Source organism: Dasypus novemcinctus, chromosome 12 (genome assembly GCF_030445035.2).
Source record: "Dasypus novemcinctus isolate mDasNov1 chromosome 12, mDasNov1.1.hap2, whole genome shotgun sequence".
Classification (NCBI taxonomy): domain Eukaryota; kingdom Metazoa; phylum Chordata; class Mammalia; order Cingulata; family Dasypodidae; genus Dasypus; species Dasypus novemcinctus.
In genome coordinates this window covers 1,269,022-1,294,569 of record NC_080684.1, presented here as the reverse complement: position 1 = coordinate 1,294,569, position 25,548 = coordinate 1,269,022, and the positions used below count along the sequence as shown (strand labels likewise).

At 43.3% G+C, this 25,548-nt stretch overlaps 1 protein-coding gene and 1 long non-coding RNA gene across 2 annotated transcripts in view; both read left to right on the top strand.

The window, feature by feature from the left end:
- Positions 1 to 17,199, top strand: part of LOC101413885 (uncharacterized) — a 31,380-nt gene extending 14,181 nt beyond the window's left edge. Inside the window, exons 2-6 of the long non-coding RNA XR_011650192.1 lie at positions 6,514 to 6,865; positions 9,323 to 9,613; positions 10,504 to 10,569; positions 14,444 to 14,662; positions 17,064 to 17,199. This is a non-coding gene — a long non-coding RNA (uncharacterized lncRNA). The remainder of the gene's footprint in view (positions 1 to 6,513; positions 6,866 to 9,322; positions 9,614 to 10,503; positions 10,570 to 14,443; positions 14,663 to 17,063) is intronic.
- Positions 17,200 to 17,896: 697 nt separating this feature from the next.
- Positions 17,897 to 19,726, top strand: LOC101414604 (LON peptidase N-terminal domain and RING finger protein 2). The gene is given in 6 exon segments (XM_058307729.2): positions 17,897 to 18,368; positions 18,403 to 18,870; positions 18,912 to 18,976; positions 18,979 to 19,068; positions 19,071 to 19,243; positions 19,245 to 19,726. Coding segments are annotated over 6 exon segments (1,290 nt in total). The 5' UTR covers positions 17,897 to 18,207; the 3' UTR covers positions 19,578 to 19,726.
- Positions 19,727 to 25,548: the final 5,822 nt, after the last annotated feature.

The window sequence follows — 25,548 nt, the reverse complement described above, 5'->3', positions numbered from 1 at the left end:
AAATTTATATGCTAAGGAAATACCAAACCAAGGAAAGCTTGCATAATTCCTCTAACACCAAATAATTTGTTTAAAAATTAAGAGCATTAATACTGAAAAAAGTAAATTTTCCTTAAAAACCAGACATTCTTCAAATTCATAAAGGAATAATCTATAATATAGGTTACCAAGGAATGAGATGGGGGTAGAAAATATGGAGTTAAGGCTTATAATGTACAGAGTTTCTATTTGTGATGTTGTTAAATGTTTGATAATACAAGGTGGTAATGGTAGCACATCATAGGGAACATAATAACCAGCAGTGAGTTATAGATTAGAATGTGGTTTAAAGAGGGAGATTTTAGGTTGTATATATGGCAAGTAAGGCAAAAACCAAAAAAATAAAAGGCACAATAGCAGGGACTTATATTTTTGTTGGAGCTAATGGTAAATTTTCTTGCATTTGAAAGGATTTTGCACATTTTATTTGTTAGTTAAAATAATTGTCACACAATGTGTCCCGATATTTTGTTTGGAAAATAATATCATTTCATCTCAAGACCCAGGGTGTGTGTGCAAGAGAAATAAGAAGAAGGTTGAGATGAGGTGAGATTGGATTCATGAGCAAGTAGGACTTCAACAGGCAGAAGGAAGAAGGATAGACTGGGAGAGATGGAGAGTAAGAGAGAAAGGCACCCCTGGTCTAGAGAGTGGCTGCAGAATCACATGTTGTGGAAGGAGTCAATTTAACCTTGAAAAGACTTGGTTCATAAGCTTTGATATATCTGTAGTGTCATATATCTGTCATTGCAGTCCAATACAGAACAATTCCAATGTCCTAAAAATGCTCTGTGTAACTCTACAACTGTACAGCACAAAGTGTAAACCATAATGTAAATTATAGACCTTTGTTAGTAGCAATGTTTTAATATTGGTCCACCAATTGTAACAAATGTACCTCACTAATATAAGATATCAGTAATAGGGGAAATTTTATAAGAAGGCATGGGGATTATATGGGAATTCCCTATACATATAATTTTATTTTATTTTATTTTGAAAGAGCTTTAGATTGCATAAATGTTATATCAAAAATATAGGGAGATTTTTTTCTTGATTTCCTTCTTGATTGCTTGTTATTTGTGAACAGATAGGCTACTGATTTTTACACATTAATCTTATAACCTGCCACTTTACTGAACTCATTTATAAGCTCTAGAAGCTTTGTTGTAGGTTTCTCTAGGCTTTTGAAATATAGCATCATATCATCTGCAAATAGTGAAATTTTTATTTCTACCTTTCCAATATGTATGCCTTTTATTATTTTTCTTGCATAAATACTCAAGCAAGTACTTCTAACACAGTGTTAAATAAGAGCAGTGATAGTGGGCATCCTTTTCTTACTCCAGGTCTTAGAGGGAAAGCTGTTAGGATTTCACCATTGAATATGATGTTAGATGTGGGTTTTTCATATATACCCTTTATCGTGTTGAGGAAATTTCCTTCTATTCTTATATTTTGAAGTGTTTTTATCAGGAAAGGGTTTTGTATTTTGTCAAATGTTTTTCCTGTATCTATGGAGATTATCATGTGATATGTTTTTCTTTTCATCTGTTTATGTGGTATATTACATTGATTATCTTATGTTGAATCATCCTTGCATACCAGGAATGAGAACCACTTGGTCATGGTGTTTAATTCATTTAGTATGTTGTTGATTGTGACAGGAAGTCTTTTTTTTTTTTTGAGGATTTTAGCATCTAGGTTCATTGGAGAGATTTGTCTATAGTCTTCCTTTCTTGTGGTGTCTTTGTGCAGCTTTGGTGTTAGGGTGATGTTGGCACCATAGAATGAGTTAGGCAATGTTCCCTCCACTTCTGTATTTTGGAAGAGTTTATGCATGATTGGTGTTAGTTCTTTCCAGAATGTTTGGTAGAATTCACCTATGAAGCAATCTGGTCCTGGGCTCTTCTTATTTGGGAGGGTTTATATACATATATATATTAAATTGTATTTTTTTAAAAGATACATAAATCACAGAAAATGTTACATTAAAAAATATAAGAGATTCCCACATGCCCCAACCCCCCCCCCCCCCACTCTTCCCACATCAACAACCTTATTTGGGAGGTTTTTGATGACTAATTCAATCTCATTGCTTGTGATTGGTCTGTTGAGCTCATCAATTTCTTCTTTCATCATTGTAGGCTGCTTTTGTGTTTCTAGGTGTTTGTCTATTTCCTCTGTATCATCCACCTGTTGGCAATTTTTCAAAGTATCCTCGTATGATACTCTTTATTTCTGTGGGGTCAATGGTGATATCCCCTTCCTCATTTCTTATTTTATATATTTACATCTTCTCTCTTTATTTTTTTGTTAGCCTAGTTACGGGTTTGCCTATTTTATTAATCTTCTGAAAGAACCAGATTTTGGCCATGTGTATTTTTTCTAGTGCTTTCTCATTTTCTATTTCATTTAGCTCTGCTCTAATCTTTGTTATTTGCTTCTTTCTACTTCCTTGCATGTTAGTTTGTTGTTCTTTTTCTAATTCCTCCAAGTATGCATTTAGGTCTTTGATTTTAGCTCTTTCTCCTTTCTTAATATAGGCACTGAATTTTTCTTCTCAGCACTGCTTTTGCTGCATCCCATGTGTTGTGATGTTGATATGTTGTGTTGTCATTTTTATTCATTTCAAGGTAGCCACTGATTTCTTTTGTGATTTCCTCCTTGACCCACTGTTTAGTTAAGAGTGTTTTGTTTTACTTCCATATCTTTGTGCCTAATCTGCTTCTTTTCCCCTTACTGATTTTCAGTTTCATTCTATTGTGGTCAGAGAAATTATTTTGCATAATTTCAATCTTTCTGAATTCATTGAGAGTTGTTCTGTGACCTAGTGTGTGGTCTATTCTGTAGAATGATCCATGTCCACTTGAAAACAATGTATACCCCACTTGGTATAGTGTTTTGCATACATTCGTTAGGTCCATATCCTCTAATGTATTAATCATGGTCTTTATTTATTGATTCTCTGTTGAGATATTCTGTCTAATGTTGATAACGGGATTATTTCTGAACAGTAATAGAAATGCAACTGGAAAAAGCCCTTGGCCGAAAGGGGGAAAGGGTGAAGACAAATGAGTTTATATGCCTAAGAAACTTCAAAGTGTGTCAGGAGGTCATCCCAGAAGTTATGTTTGTGCACTTCTCAGCAGGATCCCATTTACTGCCACAGTAAATATTCCCTCAAATATTGGGTCTACTGAAGGTTACAAACTTGTTCAGGAGAGAGTTTAACTGTAATGTAAACTGTAATCTACATTCATGGCAATGCTCCAGTATATGTTCATCAATTGTAAAAAATGTATGACACTAATGAAGGATGTTGATAAAGTGGGAAAGTGTGGGAAGGGTAGGGTGTGGGGCATTTGGAAATCCCCTATATTGTTTATGGAACATTTATTTAATCTAAGTATCTTTAAAAAAATTTTTAAACCCATGAGGAAAATTCACAAAAATATTTGGAAAATAAATGATATGCATGCTACAAAAATAAATAAATAAATAAGCTGCATCTCAGTTAAAAATGTGGAGGGATTCTCACAGACTTCACCTCCTCTCCTTCCCACACTTTTCCCCATTAACAGCATCTTTCATTAGTGTAGTATTTGTTAAAGTTGATGAATACATATTATAGCATTACTACTAACCATGGTCTATAGTTTACATTATAGTTTACACTTTGTACTGCACAATTTTACATATTTTGACAAAATGTATAATGGCATGTTTCCATCACTGAAATGTCAGGCAGGACAATTTCAATGTCCCCAAAATGCTTCATGTTACACCTATTCTTCTCTCTCCCTCCCCTCAGAAACTCTGTGGCCACTGCCTTTATTTCAATGGCCAAGATCTTCCACTACTAGAATAATAATAAATCTAATTTAATCCATAGTTGCATTCCTAACTTATGTTTGTTCATTCCTCAATTTTGAGGATTTTGGGATGGTGATGCACATTGTTTCTGATTGAGGGGGGCTTTGATCCCATGGGGCAGATGGATGGAACTATACTTTTGATGTAACTTTTCTGTAATCTAAAACTTCTGTAAAAATAAGGTTTATTATTATAAAAATTAAAATAAAAGCGAGGCATTAAAAAGAAGAAGGAAAAACAAGATCTGAGTACTAGGAAGCTCATTGTTGGGTTGTCACTGCTTACAGTTCTTGTCAGTGGACAGAGTTAAGAAATATATGAATATACTGTGTATACATATACACATATATAAGCATGTGCATAAAGACAGATCTATATTTATTTCTGTATATATATTGAAAACCACAAGGTCAGCTACTTAATTTACAGGATCCAGTGCAAAATGAAAAGTAGGACCCTTGTTCTAAAAGCAGGAAAATATGTGCCATTAATGATGCTAAAATGTAAAGCTTTTTCCTTTTTCACACATCTCTACTTTTCATGGTATTTTTTGCTTACCAGTTAATATCATTCTAAGTAAAGAAAAAATTTTAAATTATTTGCTTGAATTTTATTGTTCATTATATTGTGCAATGTCACTTAAATAAAATTTAAGAACATTTAACTTGTATGTGGAATCACTAAATTACCCAATTCCTATTTCATAACTCTTATTTCATTGTGCCAGTATTTTTTTTTTTTTACTAGAAGAGTTGAAACTCTGCACAAAATGAATGTATCTGTTTTTTACTTTGCTTTTTGGTATGTGCACATTGGGCCAACACTCTGTCTTTTGCTTAGTGATGAATAAAGAAAGACTGAAAGAAAGGAAATATTAGTGCCCTATCTTGCCCTTTCCTTCTGTTATTTTCATTGTAAGTGTTTACAACACCACCTGTACGCTGGTTCCCTGTGGGGAGGTCTAATATATTTTAACTTGTGTCCTGGGGCATGCAGGTATCTACACACTGTGGGCTCTTTCCTTTAGGGAGGAGGAGCCAGGGTTCTAGATCCACTGGGCCCCCACACTGTTATTCAACATTCTGCCAGAAGTTCTAGCTAGACCAATTAGGCAAGAAAAAGAAATAAAAGGTATTCAGATTGAAAAAGAGGAAGTAAAACTCTCAATATTCACAGATGTCATGATCCTATATTTAGAAAATCCAGAAAGATCTACAACAAATTAGAGCTAAAAAAAAAAATGAGTTCAGAAAAGTGGCTGGATACAAGAACAATATGCAAAAATCAATAGTGTTTCTTTACACTAGTAATGAGCAAGCAACCCTGTGCTGGATGAGACTGGGGTCCTGTGGGTGGGTGGCCCATCCCTAGGGCTCCAGGAAGGAGCGGAAAATTTACATCCCAGCTGGGCATATTTAAAAAGAAGAAAGATCTCAACTAAATAACTTCATTTCACAAAATGAGGAGGTACTAAAAGTAAAGGAGAATAAACCCAGTTACCAGAAGGAAGGAAACAAGATTAGAGCACAGGTAAAGGAAATTCAGGATAGAAAAGAAATTTAGAGAATCTATCAAACTACAATTTGGTTCTTTCAAAAGCTCAATTAAATTAAACCATTATCTACACAGCACCCCACAATGTAAAGAGAAAAGACCCTGAAATAAAACATGAAATTTGTGACCTTTCATATGACCTCACAGAAATGATTCACTCTGGGGAAGGAAGTGGAGAGACACCAGTGGAGGAGAACCCATGACTTATGGGTGGTAGAGTGGCCTGCTGGATGGCTTCAACTGCCAAGTGGGGAGATCTAGGGGGGCCTCCCAGGCTCCCATGTAGGAAAGTGGGCCAAAGCATACCTGCAGGACTTGACCCAAGCAGGGTCGACAAGCAGCATATCTAAGTAGGGGCTTTCCTTTCCTTGCATATTTTTTTCACTTGTTGGACCAAGGAAACTTTTACTCCTTTGTGAGGTTCTTTTAGTGTTTTTCAAGTAAAAGTTGTTTCATTTTCCAAAATCAATGCTCAAAAGCCATGCTAATCCTGCTGCTTTAGTTAGCCCTTTGCTGAAATGGAAATGGCATCCACCAGCCCTGACCAGGGTACATCCTGACTGCTTGGGAAGGCATGTCACATCTGTCTTACAGATGCTGGGGAAGTCTAGGTGAGGCAGACAGTGGCCCCCATCCAGCTGAGAGCCCAGAGAAGGAGACAGACCAAAACCCAACTGTAAATTTTAGGATGAGTGTGGGGGACACAAAGTGCAGGGAGACAGGGTGGGTGGGGCTGTGTGGATGGGGTGCTGGAGATGGAACCCTAAGCCACCTGGGCCAGTGTGGCCAAAGGAGGCAGAGAAGAGATTCAGGAACAGATGAGCTGTGAAGGGTGATCCCAGGCACATGTGTGGTACTCAACCAGAGTTCCTTGAAGCCTAGGTTCTTTGGGGATTGGCAGGAAGTTCTTGAGACATCTGATACCATAACCTTTCCTCTAGTGGCTTCCTGTCATAGTCTGAGGCTAAGGAGGGTGCAGGTGGTACCATGTGCATTGCAGAGTGACAGAGGTGGTGCTACCATGACTATTCTCTTTGTTGGCAGAGCAGACCCCCAGCAGAAGAGATGCTGCAGAGCTTCCTGGTGCTGCTGTGGAAGAGTGGGGCACCTGCCTGGTATCCTTGGAGCTTGTGGCACTTGTGGAAAGGCTGTGCCAGGAACTTCAGGATGACCTTGCCTAGATGGAGTCCTTGTTGGAGGCCTTGCTGGAGAGCTGGCTCTGCCTACATCCGCTGGTTTGTGAGGACATGGTGCAGATATGCACATTCATGCTGGCCCAGCAGGGGCAGTACCAGGCCACCTGCTGGTTCTTGGAGGTGGGCCTGGGGCAGTGTGGGAGACAGAGGGAGTCTGCAGCCACCCTGAAAGCCAATGGGAGTGTCCAGCATATGTGTGGGTAAGGCACCCATGGGCCCAAGGCCCCTGACCTCATTTGAGACCAAACCTGACCCATATTGATGTGAAGCTATTGATACCTTTATTTACCCGCTCAATAATGCAATTTGCCATATAAATAAGTGCATGGTTGACTACAGAATGCTGATCCATGTGACACTGGATATATGTTGTATGCCTTGTATACCTTCCTAAAATCTTAAAATTCATAATTCCAAAGTACATACTGCTAAAAAGATTTCTAATGAGGGATACAGGACCTCTTTTCCCCTTACGTCACCCTGTAAGACAATCCTTACATAATTTATTTTGAATTTACCTTCAAAGTGCTACTCAGTTCCACTCAGTACTTTCTCTTACCACTCCCCACATCCACAATGTCTACCTTACCAAGCCTCATCTTGCTCTCTCTTACTCATTGAATGTGTTCTTCGCAAAGCAACTAGAAAGATTTTTTGTGAGTTTAGAGGGGACCATGACAGGTGCCTGCTTCAATGGCTCCTAGATACCATGCTCCAGCACCACCTGCTGCCCAGACTCATCTCCCAATGACTGTGCTAACTGCCCTTCTGTCCTAGTCCACCTGACATCATTTCTCAACTCAGGATATTTGCATATTCTATTCCCTCTCTTGCTTGCTGGAGCCTGGCTCCTGGTGTGGTTGGCACCTTTTGACCCTTGACGATCCTATGTCAATGTCACTCCTCAGAGAATGACATTGGCCCTGTTAAGTAGCTCACTCTTTTTACCACCTCCACTACTCCTTCCTTGAGTTACAATTGCAGTGCCATTTATTTTACCTGAGTATTGCCTTTCTCCCCTCACTACACTACAGGTCCACAAGGAGGGGTCACCTTGATTTTGCCCATCACAGATCTACATACACTCCACAAAATTCCTGGACCAAAGGATGGCTCAATCATTGCAAATTTGCTCAGAAGTAAAAGAATGATGTGAACAGACATGTGAAAGCCTGATCAGAATTGTAAGAACTGCAGTGAAGGCAATCAGAGGCATTGGAGATAGCAAAGCCCATGAGGGAGGTGTTGCCAGCTCAGTCAGTTGGACCAGGAAAGCCTTTCTGAGGAGGTGGCCCTTGAGCTGAGCCCTCAAGGTAAGATGGGGCAACCACACCAAGATTAGTAATGATTCCAGCCTGTGTGTTTCAGTTGGAGCCAGTGGGGAGGTTCCATCCAGGGTACCTGACAGCTCCCAGCAGGTGAGGATGTGATGAAGCTACAACCACAGAGGCACGAGGGTCACTCACATTGTGGGGGAAACCACATCCATGAGGAGTCACAGCCCAGTGAAACCAGGATTTTTCTATTCCGTGGAGAGAAAACTGAAAAATTCTCAGTGTCTCTGGAAGGAAATATGGTGTTCTCACCACAATAGTCCCAGGAACATTAGTTCAGTGAATTCTTGTGGCATGAAAGGCCAGTGCAGGACACTGGGAAGGCTCACCCTGGTGGACCCTGAAGTTAAATAACTGGTAGCCAGTATGCCTGCAACAATGCCATCCATTTATACATCATTGCCAGGCACAGAAGGGGTCCCTGTTCTGCTTAGCCCAGAGTACAGAGCTCTGAGGCCAGCCTTTATAGGAGAAGTGAAGGTCCTTCGAGATAGACATGAGTCAAGCATCTACAGGTCATGCCCCTCATCTTCCTGGCCCTGTAACTGGAGAACCATGCTTTGCATGAAGCTGATGGAACAATAAGGACGGTGCTGGTGGCCTAAGTGGTTGGCCAATGCAGGGCTGAGATCCAAGCTATTTCTGAGGCCCTTATCCCAGTCTACCTGTGACCCTGTTGTGTCTGTTCTTCCTTTACCTTTTAATGTTATGACATCAGCATCTTTTCTGGCTTCCCATCTGGTTCACTTCTCAGTTCAGCCCAACCTTGCTGTGTGTCTCTCAGCAGATTCACCTGATCTCTCTGTGCCTCTGCTTTCCAACCTGTGAAGTGAGGCTAGTGGGAAGACCTACCATGTGCAGTTGCTGCAGAAGTCTTGGAGCCTAGTCTAAGAGATACTGAATGTTCAATGAGTATAAATTCTGTAAATTATTAGTTACATGCTGCCTGGCACTCCTTTAGTGCACCATCATTTGTTTAATTCACTTTTAAGCTCTTTCTAATCTTTTACAATTTTCAGTATTATAGTAGTTCTCCTTTAGGATCATTGTAAATATAACTTCTAATGTGTTTCGGGTTTTCAGTTTTTGTGCTTATTGTGTTCCTGGTGCCAGTCACTCAGAGCCCAGTGTTTAGTCATTGCTTCTCAAATGGCACAGGAAGAAAGGGGAACACAGTATGACTCATAATGTGTGGGCCCCAAAGCCTGTCAGGCCTAAGTCCAGATGAGAACCCAGCTTCCCAAATGTGGCTGGAGTTTCTTCGCAGGCACCAGAGAGTGGGAGCCTCTGCCCACTGAGGGATGGTGTTTGCTTGTTCCACAGGTCTCTGCAGGGCACTGAGATGTTGGAAGAAGGTCCAGGCCTCTGCTCTGCCTCTTGACCCACATCTTCCCAGGGACTGACTGCTGAACTCTGACTGCTGGCAGCAATATGATGGATCCCTCCCTGCTGCCCCAAAATCATGGCTGATATCCCTCACACTGGCATCCTCCACAGAAGTTTATTTCCAGAATGTTTAGCTGGTCCATGGTCAGAAGCTGGACTTCATCATGGCCTATCCAATCACCATTTCAGCTTTGCCCTTGGCTGCTCTGGATGAACCCAACCCCACAGGTGGGTATGCTCCAGGCAGGACAATTATTTTGCACCCAGATGCCATGACCCCCTTGCATGTTCTTTGAAGGGGTAGAATGGTGGGAAAGGTCAGGATGTTCACTCTCATCCTATGTCATTTGAGTAGATCCACAACCCATGTCCCTGGAACAGAGGTTCTTCTCACAATTATTTCTGATTACTTTTAGTTTATTTTGCATAATAAAATATGCACATGGTTAAGAATCAGACAGTATAGAAAGAGTTAAAATGAAAGGAAAGAGCTACTGACCCTCTGCTTTCCCCTCCAGTGCCACCTGACCTTATCTGTTAGCACCAGCTGGACAGAGAACAATGACCTTCTTAGACCCCCAGTTCCCCTGCACCCTCAACCAATGGTAAAAATATTATTTGTAGTTTCTTTCCTAGTTATCATTGTAGCACTGGGTACCTTAAAGTACAGCAGAATCTTGCAGCTTCCATGTTGTAAGGACAATATTTGCATTGTAATTCATCTTATTGCATAAATTCCTAGTTTTCTATGGAGATATATGTTTTTATTTCTTTTTAACCTTTTGTTTTCTAGGAGTTTCTAATTGCCTTTCTTTTCTCTTACATTATCTACTTTTATCACATCCTTCATTTCTTCCAGCTTTTTGTGCTTTCCCATCTGAAGTTCTCACTGCTAGGCGCTGTCCTTTCTGTTTCCAAATGGAAGTCTCCTTAGGCCTAAGTTGGAGCCTCCTTACTAAGAGTTACTAATTGTGTCTCTGGATTTGCCTCACTGCCTCTTGAATTGCAATCTTGTTCTTTCTCTCAGTCCTCCTTTTTTAGTTAGAAGATTCTTCAATGAACTTTGCAAGATAAGGTGCCTGGGAGATAAAATTCTGCATTCTTATTTGTTCTCACAGTTGATTGACAATTTGGCAGGAAGAGAATTTAGACTTGAAATTTCTCTTCACCTCAGAAACCTAAAGGTATTGAATAATTATTTTGTTGCATCCAGTGATGATGAATAAAATATCTTTCTGGTGTTCATTCCTTTGTAGACAACCTATTTTTTTTAAGAGAGATTTTAGATTCCTTTTATTATTATTCCTGGTGTTCTTAAATATCACAATAATGGTCCTGGGAGTGGGTCTTTTTAATTCCTCATCGTGTAAAGTCTTTCAGTTTAGAGAAAGTCCACTTTAAGCTCTGGACATTTCTTGTACAATTTATTTGATACATTTTCTTTGATAATTTCCTTCCTCTGCGTTCTCAGTCCTCTCTTTAGAGCACAAATATTATTTAAATGTTGAAACCCCTCAACCAATAGCCTATATAGTTTCCCCTTTTTTTTATATTTTCCTCTAATTTTTATATTTTTATTGTGTATTTATCATCTCTTTTTTTATCATGCTTTTGGGAATATTTCTTAAACTCTATAGTTCAACAATTCTACTGAATTATTTTTATTTTGACAGTTGTGTTTTAAGTTGCAAAAGCTCTTTCCAGATCTGGAATTTTCCTTCTACTAGACTATGTTACCATTGGGGATTAAAAGTTGTCCCTCACAAAAGACATGTTGAGGTCCCAACCCATGGCCCTGTGGGTGTGAACTCATTTGTAAATAGAAATTTTGAAGAATGTATTAGTTAAGAGTTTCCTAAACTGAACAAGGGTGGGCCTTGGTCCAGTATGGCTAAGTCTTTATAAACAATGGAAAATGGACACAGAGGAGGAGCCACAAGAAGCAGCCAGAAGGTGGAAGTTAATGGAATCTGGAAGTAAAAAGAGAATATGCTGCCATGTGCATTGCCAAGTGACAGAAAAGTCAAAGAACCCAAAGATTGCCAGCCAGCCAGAGGATACTGTTCCAGGCAGGAAGTAAGCCTTCTAGCCTCTGAAACTGTGGGTAATAAATTACTGTTGTTAAGCCCTCCCACCACAGGGTGTTTGTTTTAGCAGCCACAAAACTTATGCATTACTTTCTTATATATATCTTCTTTGTTCTCTGAGGATGCTAATTAGAAGTTTTTAAAAAAATATGCATCACTACTTGAAAGTATCCTCCTGAAGCTAGATTTTAACCCTACCTTATACAGAGAAGGCCCCAGAACCAAAAAGAGAATGGGGCTGGGGCCTTGCTCCTTAGGAAATGATTTTTCATCTTTTCCTGTTCGTCTTTCAACTGTCCAGTTTCTTTCACCATTGGAGATTCATATGTGCCTGTCCATAATTACCAGGGAGACTGAGGGGCTGCGCATGTCTGTGAGTGGGGACAGTCAATGTGAGCTTCAAGATGGGATAAGGGGAGAGAAACGGACTTTGGCCCATTGGTTAGGGTGTCCGTCTACCATATGGGAGGTCCGCGGTTCAAACCCCGGGCCTCCTTGACCCGTGTGGAGCTGGCCATGCGCAGTGCTGATGCGCACAAGGAGTGCCGTGCCACGCAAGGGTGTCCCCCGCGTGGGGGAGCCCCACGCGCAAGGAGTGCGCCCGTGAGGAAAGCCGCCCAGCGTGAAAAGAAAAGAGCAGCCTGCCCAGGAATGGCGCCGCCCACACTTCCCGAGCCGCTGACGACAACAGAAGCGGACAAAGAAACAAGACGCAGCGAATAGACACCAAGAACAGACAACCAGGGGAGGGGGGGAAATTAAATAAATAAATAAATCTTTAAAAAAAAAAAAAAAAAGATGGGATAAGGGGAGTTGGTCTTCATGCAGGACCAGGAAACATGAGAAGTGTTTCTGTTAGCTTTCTTGATCTTCCAAGATCATTCCTACCTGGTTGGTAGTATTCATTACCCAGGGGTTCCTGCTGAGACCTCAAGCTCTGGGATATGTACAAACATATTACCTATATCAAGCAATGGGCTCACTTAAAAAACAGGAATTTATTAGCTCATGTTCTTTTGTCAAGGCTAATTCCAAAATCAAGGTATCATCAAGGTGATGCTTTCTCCAGTACACTGTGGCATTCTGGGACAGCTGCTGGTAATCATTGGTACTTGGCTTTTCTGTCACATGGCAATACACATATCAGCCTTTCATGCCCTCCTCCCAGTTTCAGTTGACTTTCAGCTTCTGGCCACTTCCTTTGGTTTTCCCCCTCTGTTAATTTTCCTATAAGGCCTTCCATAATATGATTAAGGCCCCTCTGGTTCAGCTGCTGCATATCTTAGCTAACGTAAGGAAATCAACAGGTCCACATGAATAACTTTAAGAACATGTTTCTCTGGGGTTCCTAACTCTAAACCACCACAGTGAGCTACCCTGCTTTTGCTCCATGTCACCCCTGCCTCGTTCCCCAGCTCTATCTCAGAGGCCTGTGAGCCATGGGCCTTCTACATGCTTCTAGAGTCTGCAGAACTGAGGTCATCTCACACTTGCTGGTCACCTCACCCCTGACTGTACATACTTTCACTGTTCTGGGTTCATGGCTATGTACTTTTCTTTCTCTTGGAGAGAAAAGACATTGATGTGGGCTATGGGTGGGAGGCTCTTTGTCTCTTCAGAGATAACCTAAACTGTCTGTGACTTGTGGGTGTGAGATGGTAAAAAGCTGCAGTCCTGCCCTTGGTGATCATGGCAACACTCCAGTCCCAGGAAACAGTTTAACAAAGCAAGGTCTATAAACTTTAAGTATTCAGGGGAAATGCAAACCAAATATGCTAAAAGCTTATCTAGAATGTCTGAAGGCCGAGCTAAAAGCTTATCTAAGGGAAGATATATATGCTAATTCAAGTCTATTGAGAACTGAAACAATAGGACCATTTAACCTTTCCTCTCTGTATAAAAGAAACTCTTTTCAGGGCTCCCAAGTCTGGCCGGCTGTCAATAAACCATTTTTCCTTCTCAAAATCATTCCTGAGTCCTGGCCTCTCTATACGCAAATAATTGAACCTCTCTCAAATTCTATAACAACATAACATGTTCATCTACTATGTTTGAAATAGAGATGGCCAGATTAGCATATAAACTGTATTTCTTTTGCCTGAGAAGATTTTTAAAGTTTTTCGGGGAAAAGAAAAGGAGGAACGGGGGGAATGTTAGAGTCATACACCAAATGGTGAAAAAGTTTCATGTGTTTGGCCTACTTTGCACAGCTGGCCACAGGGGTTAGGTGGTCACTCTCTGGATGTGAATGTGGTATAGGAAGGAGGGAGTGGTTGCAGGACTGGACAGGCAGCTGACATTTTGTGTTTGAGATCTGGAAACACCTTTTTCTCTTATGTTCTTGTAGCCACAGGGCAGAAATTAATCTAGGTTCTCAACTATCTTTCTCCTAAGTGTCTGTACACCCAGAATTGTTCAGGTCTATGGCAGCTTGTCTTTAGGAATGAAAGATATTCTCCAAAACATTGGACATATAGAGAAATTTGACAAGGTAAGGTTTGGTAGTGATACCTTACACCTAAGTGAGAACTAGGTAGAAACTAAGGTGCAAGTATCAAAGCCAAAGGTAAAACTCAAGGTCATAAGTAAAATGATAAGGGCAAAGGGTGGGCAGTGAAGCCCCATGAGGAAGCAACCACAGAGGAAGCCTCTGATGTCCTAAGCTACACATTTCTCATGGTTGGTGGGGCTGGCATGGAGTGCAGAATCTGATGTTTAGTCACTGGGACCAGGGGCTGGTGGAAATTCTGGAATTTCCCCTAAACACACCTGTGACAAGGTGAAATTTGAAGTCACCAAAATCCAAATTTTCTTTGATCTCTGGGAGCAAAGACCAATTCCGGAAAGGCGTGAAGATGCTGGTGTGACTGTGCCCTTTTCGGAGATGAGAGGACCTGGCAGAGGGTAAGATTGTTTCATATGGCTGGGCACCTGCCTGCATCCATGCTGCCTCCTGCTTCTCTTCTTTCAGGTCCTGGTCATGCCCACAGGGCTTTGTGCTCCTTCCGCTGAGCAGTGGGTTGTGCAATTTCTTTGCACATAGGACTGGCAGACCCAAACTATGTGAACCCATGGAAGGCATATCTGGATGGAGGTCCAGGTACCACCAGTGGATCAGCAGACATGCAGGTGGGGATTACCTGGTGGCACAGACCCTACTGCAGCCTCTGGAATTCATCCTCCCCCAGAGGTAATTCCTGCAAAGCCCTGTGCCTGTGAGAACTCTCTACAGGACACAGATTTGGGGAGTGAGCACTTAAGAGGCAACTGTCCAATCCACAGACAAAGAAGGAGCCCTTTCTTTATGGACTTCTGGAAATGATAAATAACTCCCAGCTGCTTCTACATAAAAATAGGGAATTTCCCCCTCAAATGGCCACCCTCGAAAATCTGGCATACAGGGTTACTCCGTCCTGTTACCTGACTTTCTGAGGTATCTCAGTTGTCATGAGCTCAAGGGTCTCCTCTTTCCAAGATCACTATGGGCCCCTGAAGCCTCCTTCAGGCATATTCTTTGCCCAAGAGAGGGCTACCAGGGTTTCTAAACAGCTTCAACATCCTAATTTTACATTTCATACTTTAGTGTTAAAGGGCTTAGGAGAATCTTGCACATTCCAGGTGAGAATTTGCTGTTGAAGTTGTCAGAAATGGAGAGAAGATAACCCAGTCCACCCAGGTCATGTGTCATGGCTGGAGACAGGAAAGACAGAGAGGAAAGGGGCAGTGAGGGCTGTGAGGGTGTCAAGGTGGTCCAGCAGAGGCAGGTACTCATCTACTCTCCTACAGCAGACATCATGTCCTGTCATCGCATCATATGCCAACAAGGTCAGGACTTCTGAAAGCAGGGGTCTCCCTAATGTGAAGGCTCCACAGGGCCCATGGAGGGCAGAATGATAGAGGACCTGAGAGAGAGGGAGAGAGACTGGTCCCCTAAACCATATGCTCTGCTTGATGAAAGCAATTGCATTGTGAGAGAAACTATACCATGTGGCCTGCACTCACACTTACCCTTGTTACCTACACCCACACAGACCCCTGTGTGTGTGCATTCTGCTCCCCCATGTAGCTATTTTGTCCATTCTTGCACTCCACAGACTCCAAAGCTTCCTGCCCCACCCTTACTCCCACTGATGACTTGTCTCCTTCTGTTTGAAAACAGCTTCATGGATGTGAAACTGACACACTGAAAACTGCACAATTTACATGCTACAGTCATTATGGTTTGATATGTTGATGTATCCACCTATGCAGCCAAGACTAAGGTACAAAACACATCTCCCACCACCAGAGTTCCCACCTGCCCATTGCCATTTCCCTTCCTTCCTCTCTTCCCATCCCCAGTGAAAACTGACATACTGCCTGTCACTGTGGATTCACTTGAATTTTCTAGAATTTCATATGATTGCATTCATACACAGCATTTTTCTCTCCCCCTTTTTCTCTCTCATCTTTGGTCTGCCTTCTTTAACTCAGCATAATTATTTGGAGATCCATTCTTGTGGTGTGTATCCAGTCCATTCCTCTTTATTGCTGAGTAGGATTCCATGGTGCAGCTAGGCTGCAGTTGGTTCATGCACTCCCCTGTCGAACAGCATCTGGGTTGGTTCCTACTTTGGGCTGTGCAGATAAAGCTGCTGTGACCTTCAGGGGAACACTTAGTGTTACAGCAGGTTTGCTGTCATTTCTCTTGGGTAAATGCCTATGAGTGGAGTGGCAACTACCAGGCCTAGCCACATGGCACACCTGCTTCCTCCATCCACTGCCCCCCACCCAATGAGTCGGTACACATGGCCTCTCCTCTCCTGTCACACTCCCGGCAGGCTTCAACCTCAGAACTTCCTTCCTGTTCCTGCCCACAGAAACCCTTCTTGAGGAGACCTGCTCTGACACCCTATTTTACATTGCCCTGTTAGTCCCCCACATGACAGAACACATAGATCTCCGCATGTGTAACACTCAGTGCCTCTAACACACTGCTCATCATCATCCTCCCATCAGCAGCTCTGAGGGTACAGAGCTTTGTTTCTGATTAACATCTATCACCTGGTGCACCTCAATCAACCAGCACTTCCTGACTGTAGGAAGAACTCACTAGTGATTATGTTTCCTAGGGCTCCCTATGCTCATGGGACAGAGCCCCTTCTGAGACCCTTTCCATTTTCCAGTCCCCCAAAGCTGAAGCAGGCCTCACCCTCTTTTCCCAGCTCTGTGTCCACCATGGAGCTGAGCCAGCACCTGCCCTATGGCCAGGTGAGGCCTTCCTACTAGGATCCTTGTTTCCCTCCTACCACCTGTGTTCCCTGAGGAGGCAGACCCCAGGAAGGGCTTGGATAATGCCTTTGGGGTGAATAACCCCAAATGAAAATAAACTAGCTGGGGAAGATGACTAGGGTACCTGAGCAGGAAAATCATGACTGGGCCTGGGGCTCCAGAGGAGGCTGGGGTCTCTCTGGGGTCAAGAGATTGGCAGGAAGCATCTTGAAGCCTGACTGCAGTGTGATGCTATGTTTGGTTCTCCAGGTGCAGTGGTTCAATGGTCAGGCCTCCAACGACACCTTCTGGGGACCACAGATTCTCTTTTATGTTTTCAGGTGGCATCTGTGCTGAGGCTTCCTACTCCACCAGGCAACACTGCAGGAGGAATTGAGGGGCTTGGCTGGTTGTTTATGATGATGGGTTACAGAGCTTTTTACTGAATTTAAAAGGAGATCTTCAGGATTCCCTGAGGTGGGTCCCCTGAGTTGCTCTGAGGGCTTCTTTAGGCCACTGCCATGTTTGAATAACTTAGCTACTCCCTATAGTGGAGAAAGAATTTGAGAAATAGTCACAATATCAGAAGTCCAAGGATGTCTATTCCCACGCATGCAGCAATAAATTAGTGAACTCAGCTCCTGGGACAAGTTCTGTGCAGTTCAGGCCTTTCTAGAAAGAGCATAATGTTGCAAAGCTTGCACCTTCCTACCTGTCCTGTGGTACAAGGTACATGTCCCCACCCAGCTACCTTGGAAAGCCAGCTGTGAGCCATGTCCTGCCATTTCTGTGTTTACAGGAGCCTCTCCCTGGAGTCCTGAGAGACAAATGCAGTTGGGGATGCCCCAGGCAGAGTGTGATATGGTGAATTTTCATACCAGGTTGTAATTCATTGTTTTTGCAAAACAAACATTCTGTTCAATTAAAGTTTAACATTCTGGACTCGGGGCGCGCGTCGCCCCAGCTCCGCGCCAAGAATCCCACGCCGGAGCGAGCCGAGCCCGGGCTGCCGCGTCCCGGCTTCGAGTGCGCGGAGCCGCCGTGCGGGCGCGCGCTGAGCGCCGAGCGGGCCTTCGGCGAGGGCGAGGCGGAGCCGAGCTCTCCCGCGCCCCGCCAGCCGGCCTCGCGCGGCCCGCCCCGGCCTGAGCCCGCGCCCGCCGCCTCCCCGAGGCCCGGGGCGCTGCGGCCTGGGGAGCCGGCCAGTCTGCGGGCGGCCTGGCGCGTCGGGAGCGCGAGGGAGCTGCGGCTGCCCTCTGCCGGGCCGGCGGCCCCGCGACCCCGACTGCGTCGCCGCCAGGTGGCCCTGGCGTGCGGGCTCCCGGTGTGCGGACGCTGCGTGGAGCCGGCCCCGCGCTGCCAAGCGGCCTGCTGGAGCGAGGCTTCCCCGCGTGCGCGGGCTGGACGAGCGGCGGCAGCCCCGGGCCGCGCTGCTCAGCTCCGGGTGGTAATTCCTCACTGCTGCTGCGAACGGAGTTACCCCTGAGCATGGACAACTACGAGCAGGCCCTGTGGGATGCCAAGACAGTTTTTCAGAATGAGCCTCTCACCACAAGATAATGTTATGAGGTGATATTTCCAGCTTCAGAAAATGTGTATCAAAATTTAATATTGTCCATCCAAAGCAGGATGCTGAACACCAGGTCACAGCCTCAGTGTCCTGGCCACAGAGGTGCGTACTAGTCTGCTGGAGACGGTGGCCGGAAAGTCTGAGGATTCTTTTTTCTTTTTTAACCGAAATTCACCCAAGAAACCTGATGTGTTTAAAAGTTCCAATTCTTCAGTTTTATATTTTATACTGGGTCTACACTTTGACGAGGATAAAAAAAACTTTAGAAAGCATCCTCTCAATAGCATGTGGCACTGCTTTAAAGGGAGTTTCCAAACGATTTGAAGGATGGGTGAACTGGACACCCCTGGAAACATTCTCAGACAAGGTGCAGCTTCCTTACCTCAAAGGAACGTGAACTCTAAAGGAGGAGAACGTCCAGGGTTCTCGATAGATGTGACTGACTTTGAGTGTTCTCTGCATGAGTTGTTGGCAAGCAGAAATTTTAATATGACTACTCTGGCTGAAGAACTCATTCTTCATTATTTGTCAGATGAATTGTCTGATAAGAAAAGAATTGATGATGAAGAAATGACAGAACTGTCAAAGAGCCCATAGCGCCGAGGTCACCGTGTTCCTCGCCTTCCAATCTCACCCGAGACATCCCTATCTTCGTGTGCGCCTGGGGCCTCCCCACCGTCCCTTGTCCCGCCATGTCTTTGAACCTCGGTGTCTGCTGATGATACGCAGATGCAGGAACATGGGCACCAGGCGGTTTGGCGTGTGCTTATCTGCTGAGCATGGGGGATTTCTGAGTACGGCTGCATGCTGGAGATCAGGGGATCAGAACCTTTCCCTGGTGGACACGGTTGGCGTCGGTTCAGAGTCTTGAGCCATTGTCGCTGAGATGGCTGTAACGCCACGGCCATCGAGTGTCTCCAGGACGAGAGGTCATGCTGCGGGACCTGTGTAGTGAGTGGTGGGTGCAGAGTATGAAGACCTTGCCGCACTCCATGATTCCGCTCATCAGCAGTCTGTCTGCTGGTTTACTTCTCTGCTGGATCACAAGAAAGAACAAATTTTAAGCCATTTTGGGTTACTGCTGCACAAGGAATCTGAGGCACAGGGTAGACCTAGGGGGCCCGCCTGGTCCTGGTGGATCCTGGCAGTGCTGCCCTTGGAATGCAAAGCCCAGCTGGTGGTTCTGGGCGTGACCTTACTGAAAGAGCTCCTGCTCACCATCTGATGAATATTAGCCATCATTGCTCGGAAGATGAATAGTCACCAAGAGATGGTTAATACCAGATAGAGAATTTTCTCTCTTTGGCAAGGCTGCTGGAAACCCTTAGGGGAAATGTTGGGATGGCTATGCAAGCTTGGGTGAGTAGCCACCCCTTTTTGCTTTGCAAAATACTTTTTGCTAGGGTTACAAAATTAAACATTCATCAGTCCTTGACTCCTACCTATGGGACTGTCTGGTGGAAGCTGAACCTCCATGAGATTAGTCTGAAGCATGAATTGAGACTGTGGTTGGAGAACAACGTAAGAAAATCTCTTCAGCGCAGATCCTTCTGGCTTGCAGTTCACTGAAAGCAGTGGAATACCACACGTGGTTTACCTGTCATTTGAGATTAGCAGAAAAGAACTCCCTTTGCAGTAGACATCTTGCTGTATCGGATGAAGATGGCATGTTTCGGTGGCTTGGCAATGAAAGGGAAACCACGTTGTTATCTGGAAGCAGATTTATCAGAGCACAGGCTAACAGTAATGCCTGTATGTTTTGTGTGTTTCTGTGAAGTTGTCTGTGAAATTGAGAAATCCAACCCTTCACTGTCGAATGGTGATGGGGAGCTGTAATTAGCCCTTACCCAAGAGGTAATAGCTAGTGAGTAGAGCTGTTTCATGTCCTGCAGTGGTTCCAGGTGTTGTACATTGCATGTTGTTATCAAATGAATGTCAAAATACAAGATGTGGTTCAGATATAGAAAAACCTTAGATAACATAGTTGATTTGAAAAAATATTTATATATTTACACATCATAATGAGTGAACAAAAAGTAAGTTAAAATTGTATGTGCATACACAAAAAAATAAAGTTTAACATTTCATACTCCCCCTTTCATCTAAATTTTATATCCTGGATATCTATCCATAACAATGTTTAGAGATTAAGGCCATTTAATCCTGGCTAGCATTTTGCAACTTATGTGTACATTAACTGAGGTGTCTGTGCCCTACTGATGCACACTTAGATGTCTGCATTTATGAACAATATTTGGAGGCTATTTCTGTCCGTTGTGCCTTGCCCTTTACCTGATTCTTTACTTGGGATGAATTACTGGAAGGAGAATTTCTGGATCAGTCCTAGGAGACCCAGGGTATTCTTAGGATCTCTTAGTGTCTTGGTGATGTATCTGGGTCTCTGCCCACCTGCCTATGTGCTCAAATGTGTGGTTTAGGCTGGAGACTTGTCAGAGATGAAGTTCCTGACCCTAAGATTCAGGGATCCAGGGAAATCAGACCCTGACACTACTCGCAGCAGCCCCTGAGCTGGCCATCAGTCCTTCCTTCCTGTGGTGTCACGTATGCAGGAAGGGGGAGCCAAGTCTGGGAGGCCATGGGGAGGGATGTCATGCCCACTGGTGGTGGGGATGGGAATGGAATAAAAGTATCTAGACTGAGATTAGAGAAGGGCATGTGAGGAAGGGGAGGACTGCATTAAGCAGCAAGAAAAACAAGGATGTGGGATATATTCCCAGGGTTGGTAGGGAAGACTGCAGAGCACACAGGACCCTCAGTGCCTGTGGCACCATCTCTGGCCCCTTGTCTCCCCCTTACTGAAGGTTCAGGAGCTGCCAACTGTCATCTACCTTTCTCCTACCCACATCCACTCTGCATATCTGGGGCCTGCACTCGTGCTGACTTTTTTTATTATTGTTATTGTTTTTCTCTTTATTTTTAGAAAATATTACATTAAAAAAATATGAGGTCCCCATATACTCCCCACCCCCCTCACCCCACTCATTGGATGGAAACCCATACAATGAGAGTGAAGGTGTACCCACATCCTAGGGAGGATTGATATTCTCACATAGAGGGAGTTGAGTCTCTTGAGAGAATTGGTGGCTCCCAATGGGTTAGGGCAGTCGGGCGTGTTGGGCCTTCAGCATTGTTTCAGGTATCTCTGAATGTGGTCCTTCAAATAATGAAGAGTTGTTGTTACTGTGGGCTCTGTGGGAAGGGGGAAAGAGGTATTGAATAACTGGAATCAGTGTAGCTGTGGGGCAATGGAAGTGTTCCACAAGATCATGGAAAAATGGATATAGGACATGTTAAATTATACCAAAAATGTATAAAAGCCTATAGGCTAAAATGTAAACCATAATGTAAAACATAAGATAACTAAAAATTTAGAAAATTGTATAGTCTAAAATATAAACCAAAATGTAAACCCAAGTGGAACCATGTTTGAAAGCTATTGTTTCAGTATCTGTACATCAGCTGCAGCGAATATAATATGAACATGTAAAAAGATCATTGCTGGGGAAGGGGAAAAGTGTTTGATGTTGGATATGTGGGAGTTCCATATATGGTATATATGAATTACTGTGATCTAAAACTTTTCTGAAGACCAACTTAATAATTAGGAAAAAAAAAGAAAAAGAAAGGATGTAGACACTGAAGAATAAATGGAAGAAATTGCCTTACCGCTGTACATACAGGGCAACACTTATTTCAGTGATGAAAGGCAAAACATCAAAAACAAAGCTTTTTCATTTCTTCATTTTTTGATACCCCAATTTATTTTTACTTTAATTTTTCTAAATTAGTATATATTCTATATCTAAGCTGTAAATCCATCCCTATATTCCATTTTACTATTAATGGAACCTGGCAATATATTAGGCTTCATTTTTGAAGAAGCTTTGGACCACAGAGAGGTTCAACTATGGCAGGGGAGGAATACTGGTGTGAGGTGTTATTGAAAGGGGGCACATTGTTGGGAGGGCATTCTCCAGGGCATATATATAGGGTGCATAGAAAGGTTTGGATATTTTCATAGTGGTTTCAGCTAAAAATGACAACTGAGGGAGTGCTGAGTTCCTAGTCAGGGGAGCTCTATCACATTCCCCAATGGAACAGCAATAATCCCACAAGTGCAATGGCAAAGACCAATAAAGAAGGATGGTCCAACAATGAGCCCTTGATACTAATGACTATGTTTATGAACCTGTGCACCTGAAATAAGAACTACGCCTAGATCTGCAGGATGCCTAAGAGTTACCTCCTGAGAGCCTCCATGTTGCTCAAATGTGGCCACTCTCTAAAGCCAAACTCAGCATGTAAATGCATTACCTTCCTCCCAGCATGGGACATGACTCCTGGGGATGAGCCTCTCTGGTGCCAAGGGATTACTATCAAGCACCAGCCGATGATATAACTAAAAAAAGAGCTTGAATAAAAGGGTCAACTCAGACTGGCAGAATATCTCAGCCTACATGTAATATCAGGTATTAAAAACTGCTTTCTGACCTTCGATAAAAGGGGGAAATAGAAAGGAAAAATGAGTGGCTCACTTGCATGGGCACAGACTCACTGGGTGGGCACTTAGGTCACCCTGCAGGCACTCACCTTACCACATGGGCACTGGCTCATTGTATGGGCACTGGCCTGTCATGTGGGCACTGGCTCACCATGCAGGCATACTTTTTCTTTTTCTTTTTTTTTACCAGGATGCCCCAGGGATTGAACCCAGGTCCTCCCTTATGGTAGGTGGAAGCCCTATCACTTGAGCCACATGCACTTCCTGAATTGTGCATTTAGGCCATCCAGAAAGTGTCACTGAATGAGTTGGCATATTCATCAATATAAAAATTTATTCATGAATATAGGTATTACAGAAGTGGTTCTGGGACTTCCTGGCATGCTGGTGGGTGCTCCTGATTTTACTCATCTCCTTACTGATGGTGTTCAACAAATCAACTGATGGGTATGGTCCACCAAGCTCCTTGTGATGGTTAGGTTATTTTGTCAGCTGGGCCAGGTGATTGTGCCCAGTTGTGTGGTCAAGCAAGCACTGGACTAGCTGTAATACAAGGGCATTTATGGACTTCAGTCACCATTGACTTCACTGCAGTGGTAAATCATAGATAGCTGGTTATAATTACATCAGGGAGATTGCCATCAACAATGAGTGACATTTAACCCAATCAGTTGAATCCCTTAAAAGCAAAAGTGATTTCAGCACTGAGAGAGAATTTTCCAGCTCATCTTTGGACAGCCACTATCTCCTAGAACTCATCAAGAATCTTCATTGGACTTTCATTGGAGCTCCTGGTTTCAGCCTGCCTGTGGAATCTGGACTTGTGCTTCCCCATGACTGTGTGAGAGACTCTGATAAATCTCTTACTATTGACAGATATCCCTTGTTGATTTTGTTCCCTAGAGAACTCTGACTAATACAGCTTGGTAACAAGAGTGGGGTCATAAAATTCTGTATTAGTCAGCCAAAGGGGTGTTGATGCAAAATACCAGAAATCTGCTGGGCATTATAAAGGGTATTTATTTGGGGTAGGAGCTTACAGTTACCAGGCCATAAAGCATAAGTTACTTCCCTCACCAAAGTCTATTTCCACATGTTTGCGCAAGATGGCTGCTGACATCTGTGAGGGTTCAGGTTTTCTGGGTTCCTCTGGGCTCAGCTCCTCTGTTTCCTCCATAGGATCAGCTATAGACTATGAGGCTCTTAGGCTTTGCCTCTCTCCACAGGCTCAGCTGTAGACTATCAAGTGAAGAGCTCTGTCTCTTTCCCTGGGACTCCAGCTTAAGACTTCAGCATCAAAGTCCAACACCAAAACTTCAACATCAGAAACCCTCAACTCTGTTCTTTGCCATGCCTTTTATCAGTGTCCTGATCATAATTCAACCATGCTCAGGTACAGATCAGATTAAAAACATAATCCAATATCTATTTTTGGAATTCATAACCATATCAAACTGCTACACTCCTCCTCTATAAAGGTACTCTTTTCCTCTTTATGTAAGTATTTTTGTGGCAGGTGTGCTTTGAAACTATATAAATACCCTGTTTCTTGTCAAATTTCCTGTATGTTAGTATTTGTTTCAACTTGGACTCATGCTTTCCTATTTAATAGGTTATAGTCTGTTTATATCATTACTTATTCTAATGCTCTAATTTTCCTTGATTTAGCCAGTGAGGAGCTTGTAAACTGGCATTTTTGTCCTTTTGAAAAATCACCTTGATTCATTGAGCCCTTCTTACCTTCTAGCCATAAAATGCTGTAAGCTCATGTTTTACTTTTCCTGCCACAGCCCTTGAATTAACCATTTCTCCAAGGAGCCCTTGTTCCTTTCATTGGAGAATTGTATCCAGATACCCAAATCTGGGTGCTGGATGTATATCTTACTGCTGAGTGATGATCACTCCCAGGTCTTCCTGCTCTTAAGTGGCCCCTGGGCCTGGCTGCCATGTTCATTCCTCTGACCTGCATGAAAATGCTTGAGATGGTTTTCCTAGGAGTGCACCCCAAGAGGAGAGTGCCCTAAAGATCCCCTTTTTACTTTTTACTTTGAAATACTTTCAATATTATGAGGTATTTGCAAAAGTAATAGAAAACCATTCAGAGAACACCAACACATCCCACAATAGATACTCAGGTCCACACATTTAAAAAATTTTGGCATATTTGCTGCATCACTTCATTGATTTTTCTATTTAAGAGTAAATTGTATGCATGCCAAATGATTTTGGCAACTTGAGGCCAAGGAGCAGATGTCACAGCCTGAAGACCTATCTGTGTGTGATTGTGCACATGCGTATACACCTGTGGAAGGGATGAGTGAACTGGGCCTGGGCATCATGTCAGTGTGTGATATCTCCTCAGGAACTCACAATCTCACTTGAACGCCCCACTTAATGATATCAACACTTGCCCAATTTCAAGCAAAATCCAAAGTCATGTACACACTTTAACAAAACAAAATGAAACCATAGCAAAATCACACACAACAAAACCAGAGAAAGGGAAACCGGGCCCAAGTTCAGAAAAAGTCAAGCATCAGATCCAAGAGGCTCTTCATTCTTAGAAGTAACTTTTAAGAAGCAAGAACTTGAAAAGCAAAGCACAGAGAAGTGGCTGTGGTTCAATCAGTTGGGCTCCTAACTACCATATGGGAGGCCCTGGGTTTGTGTCTCGGGGCCTCCTTGTGAGGTCAGGCTCACCTGCATGCTGCAGGGAGGCACTGGCCCAGGTCCCATG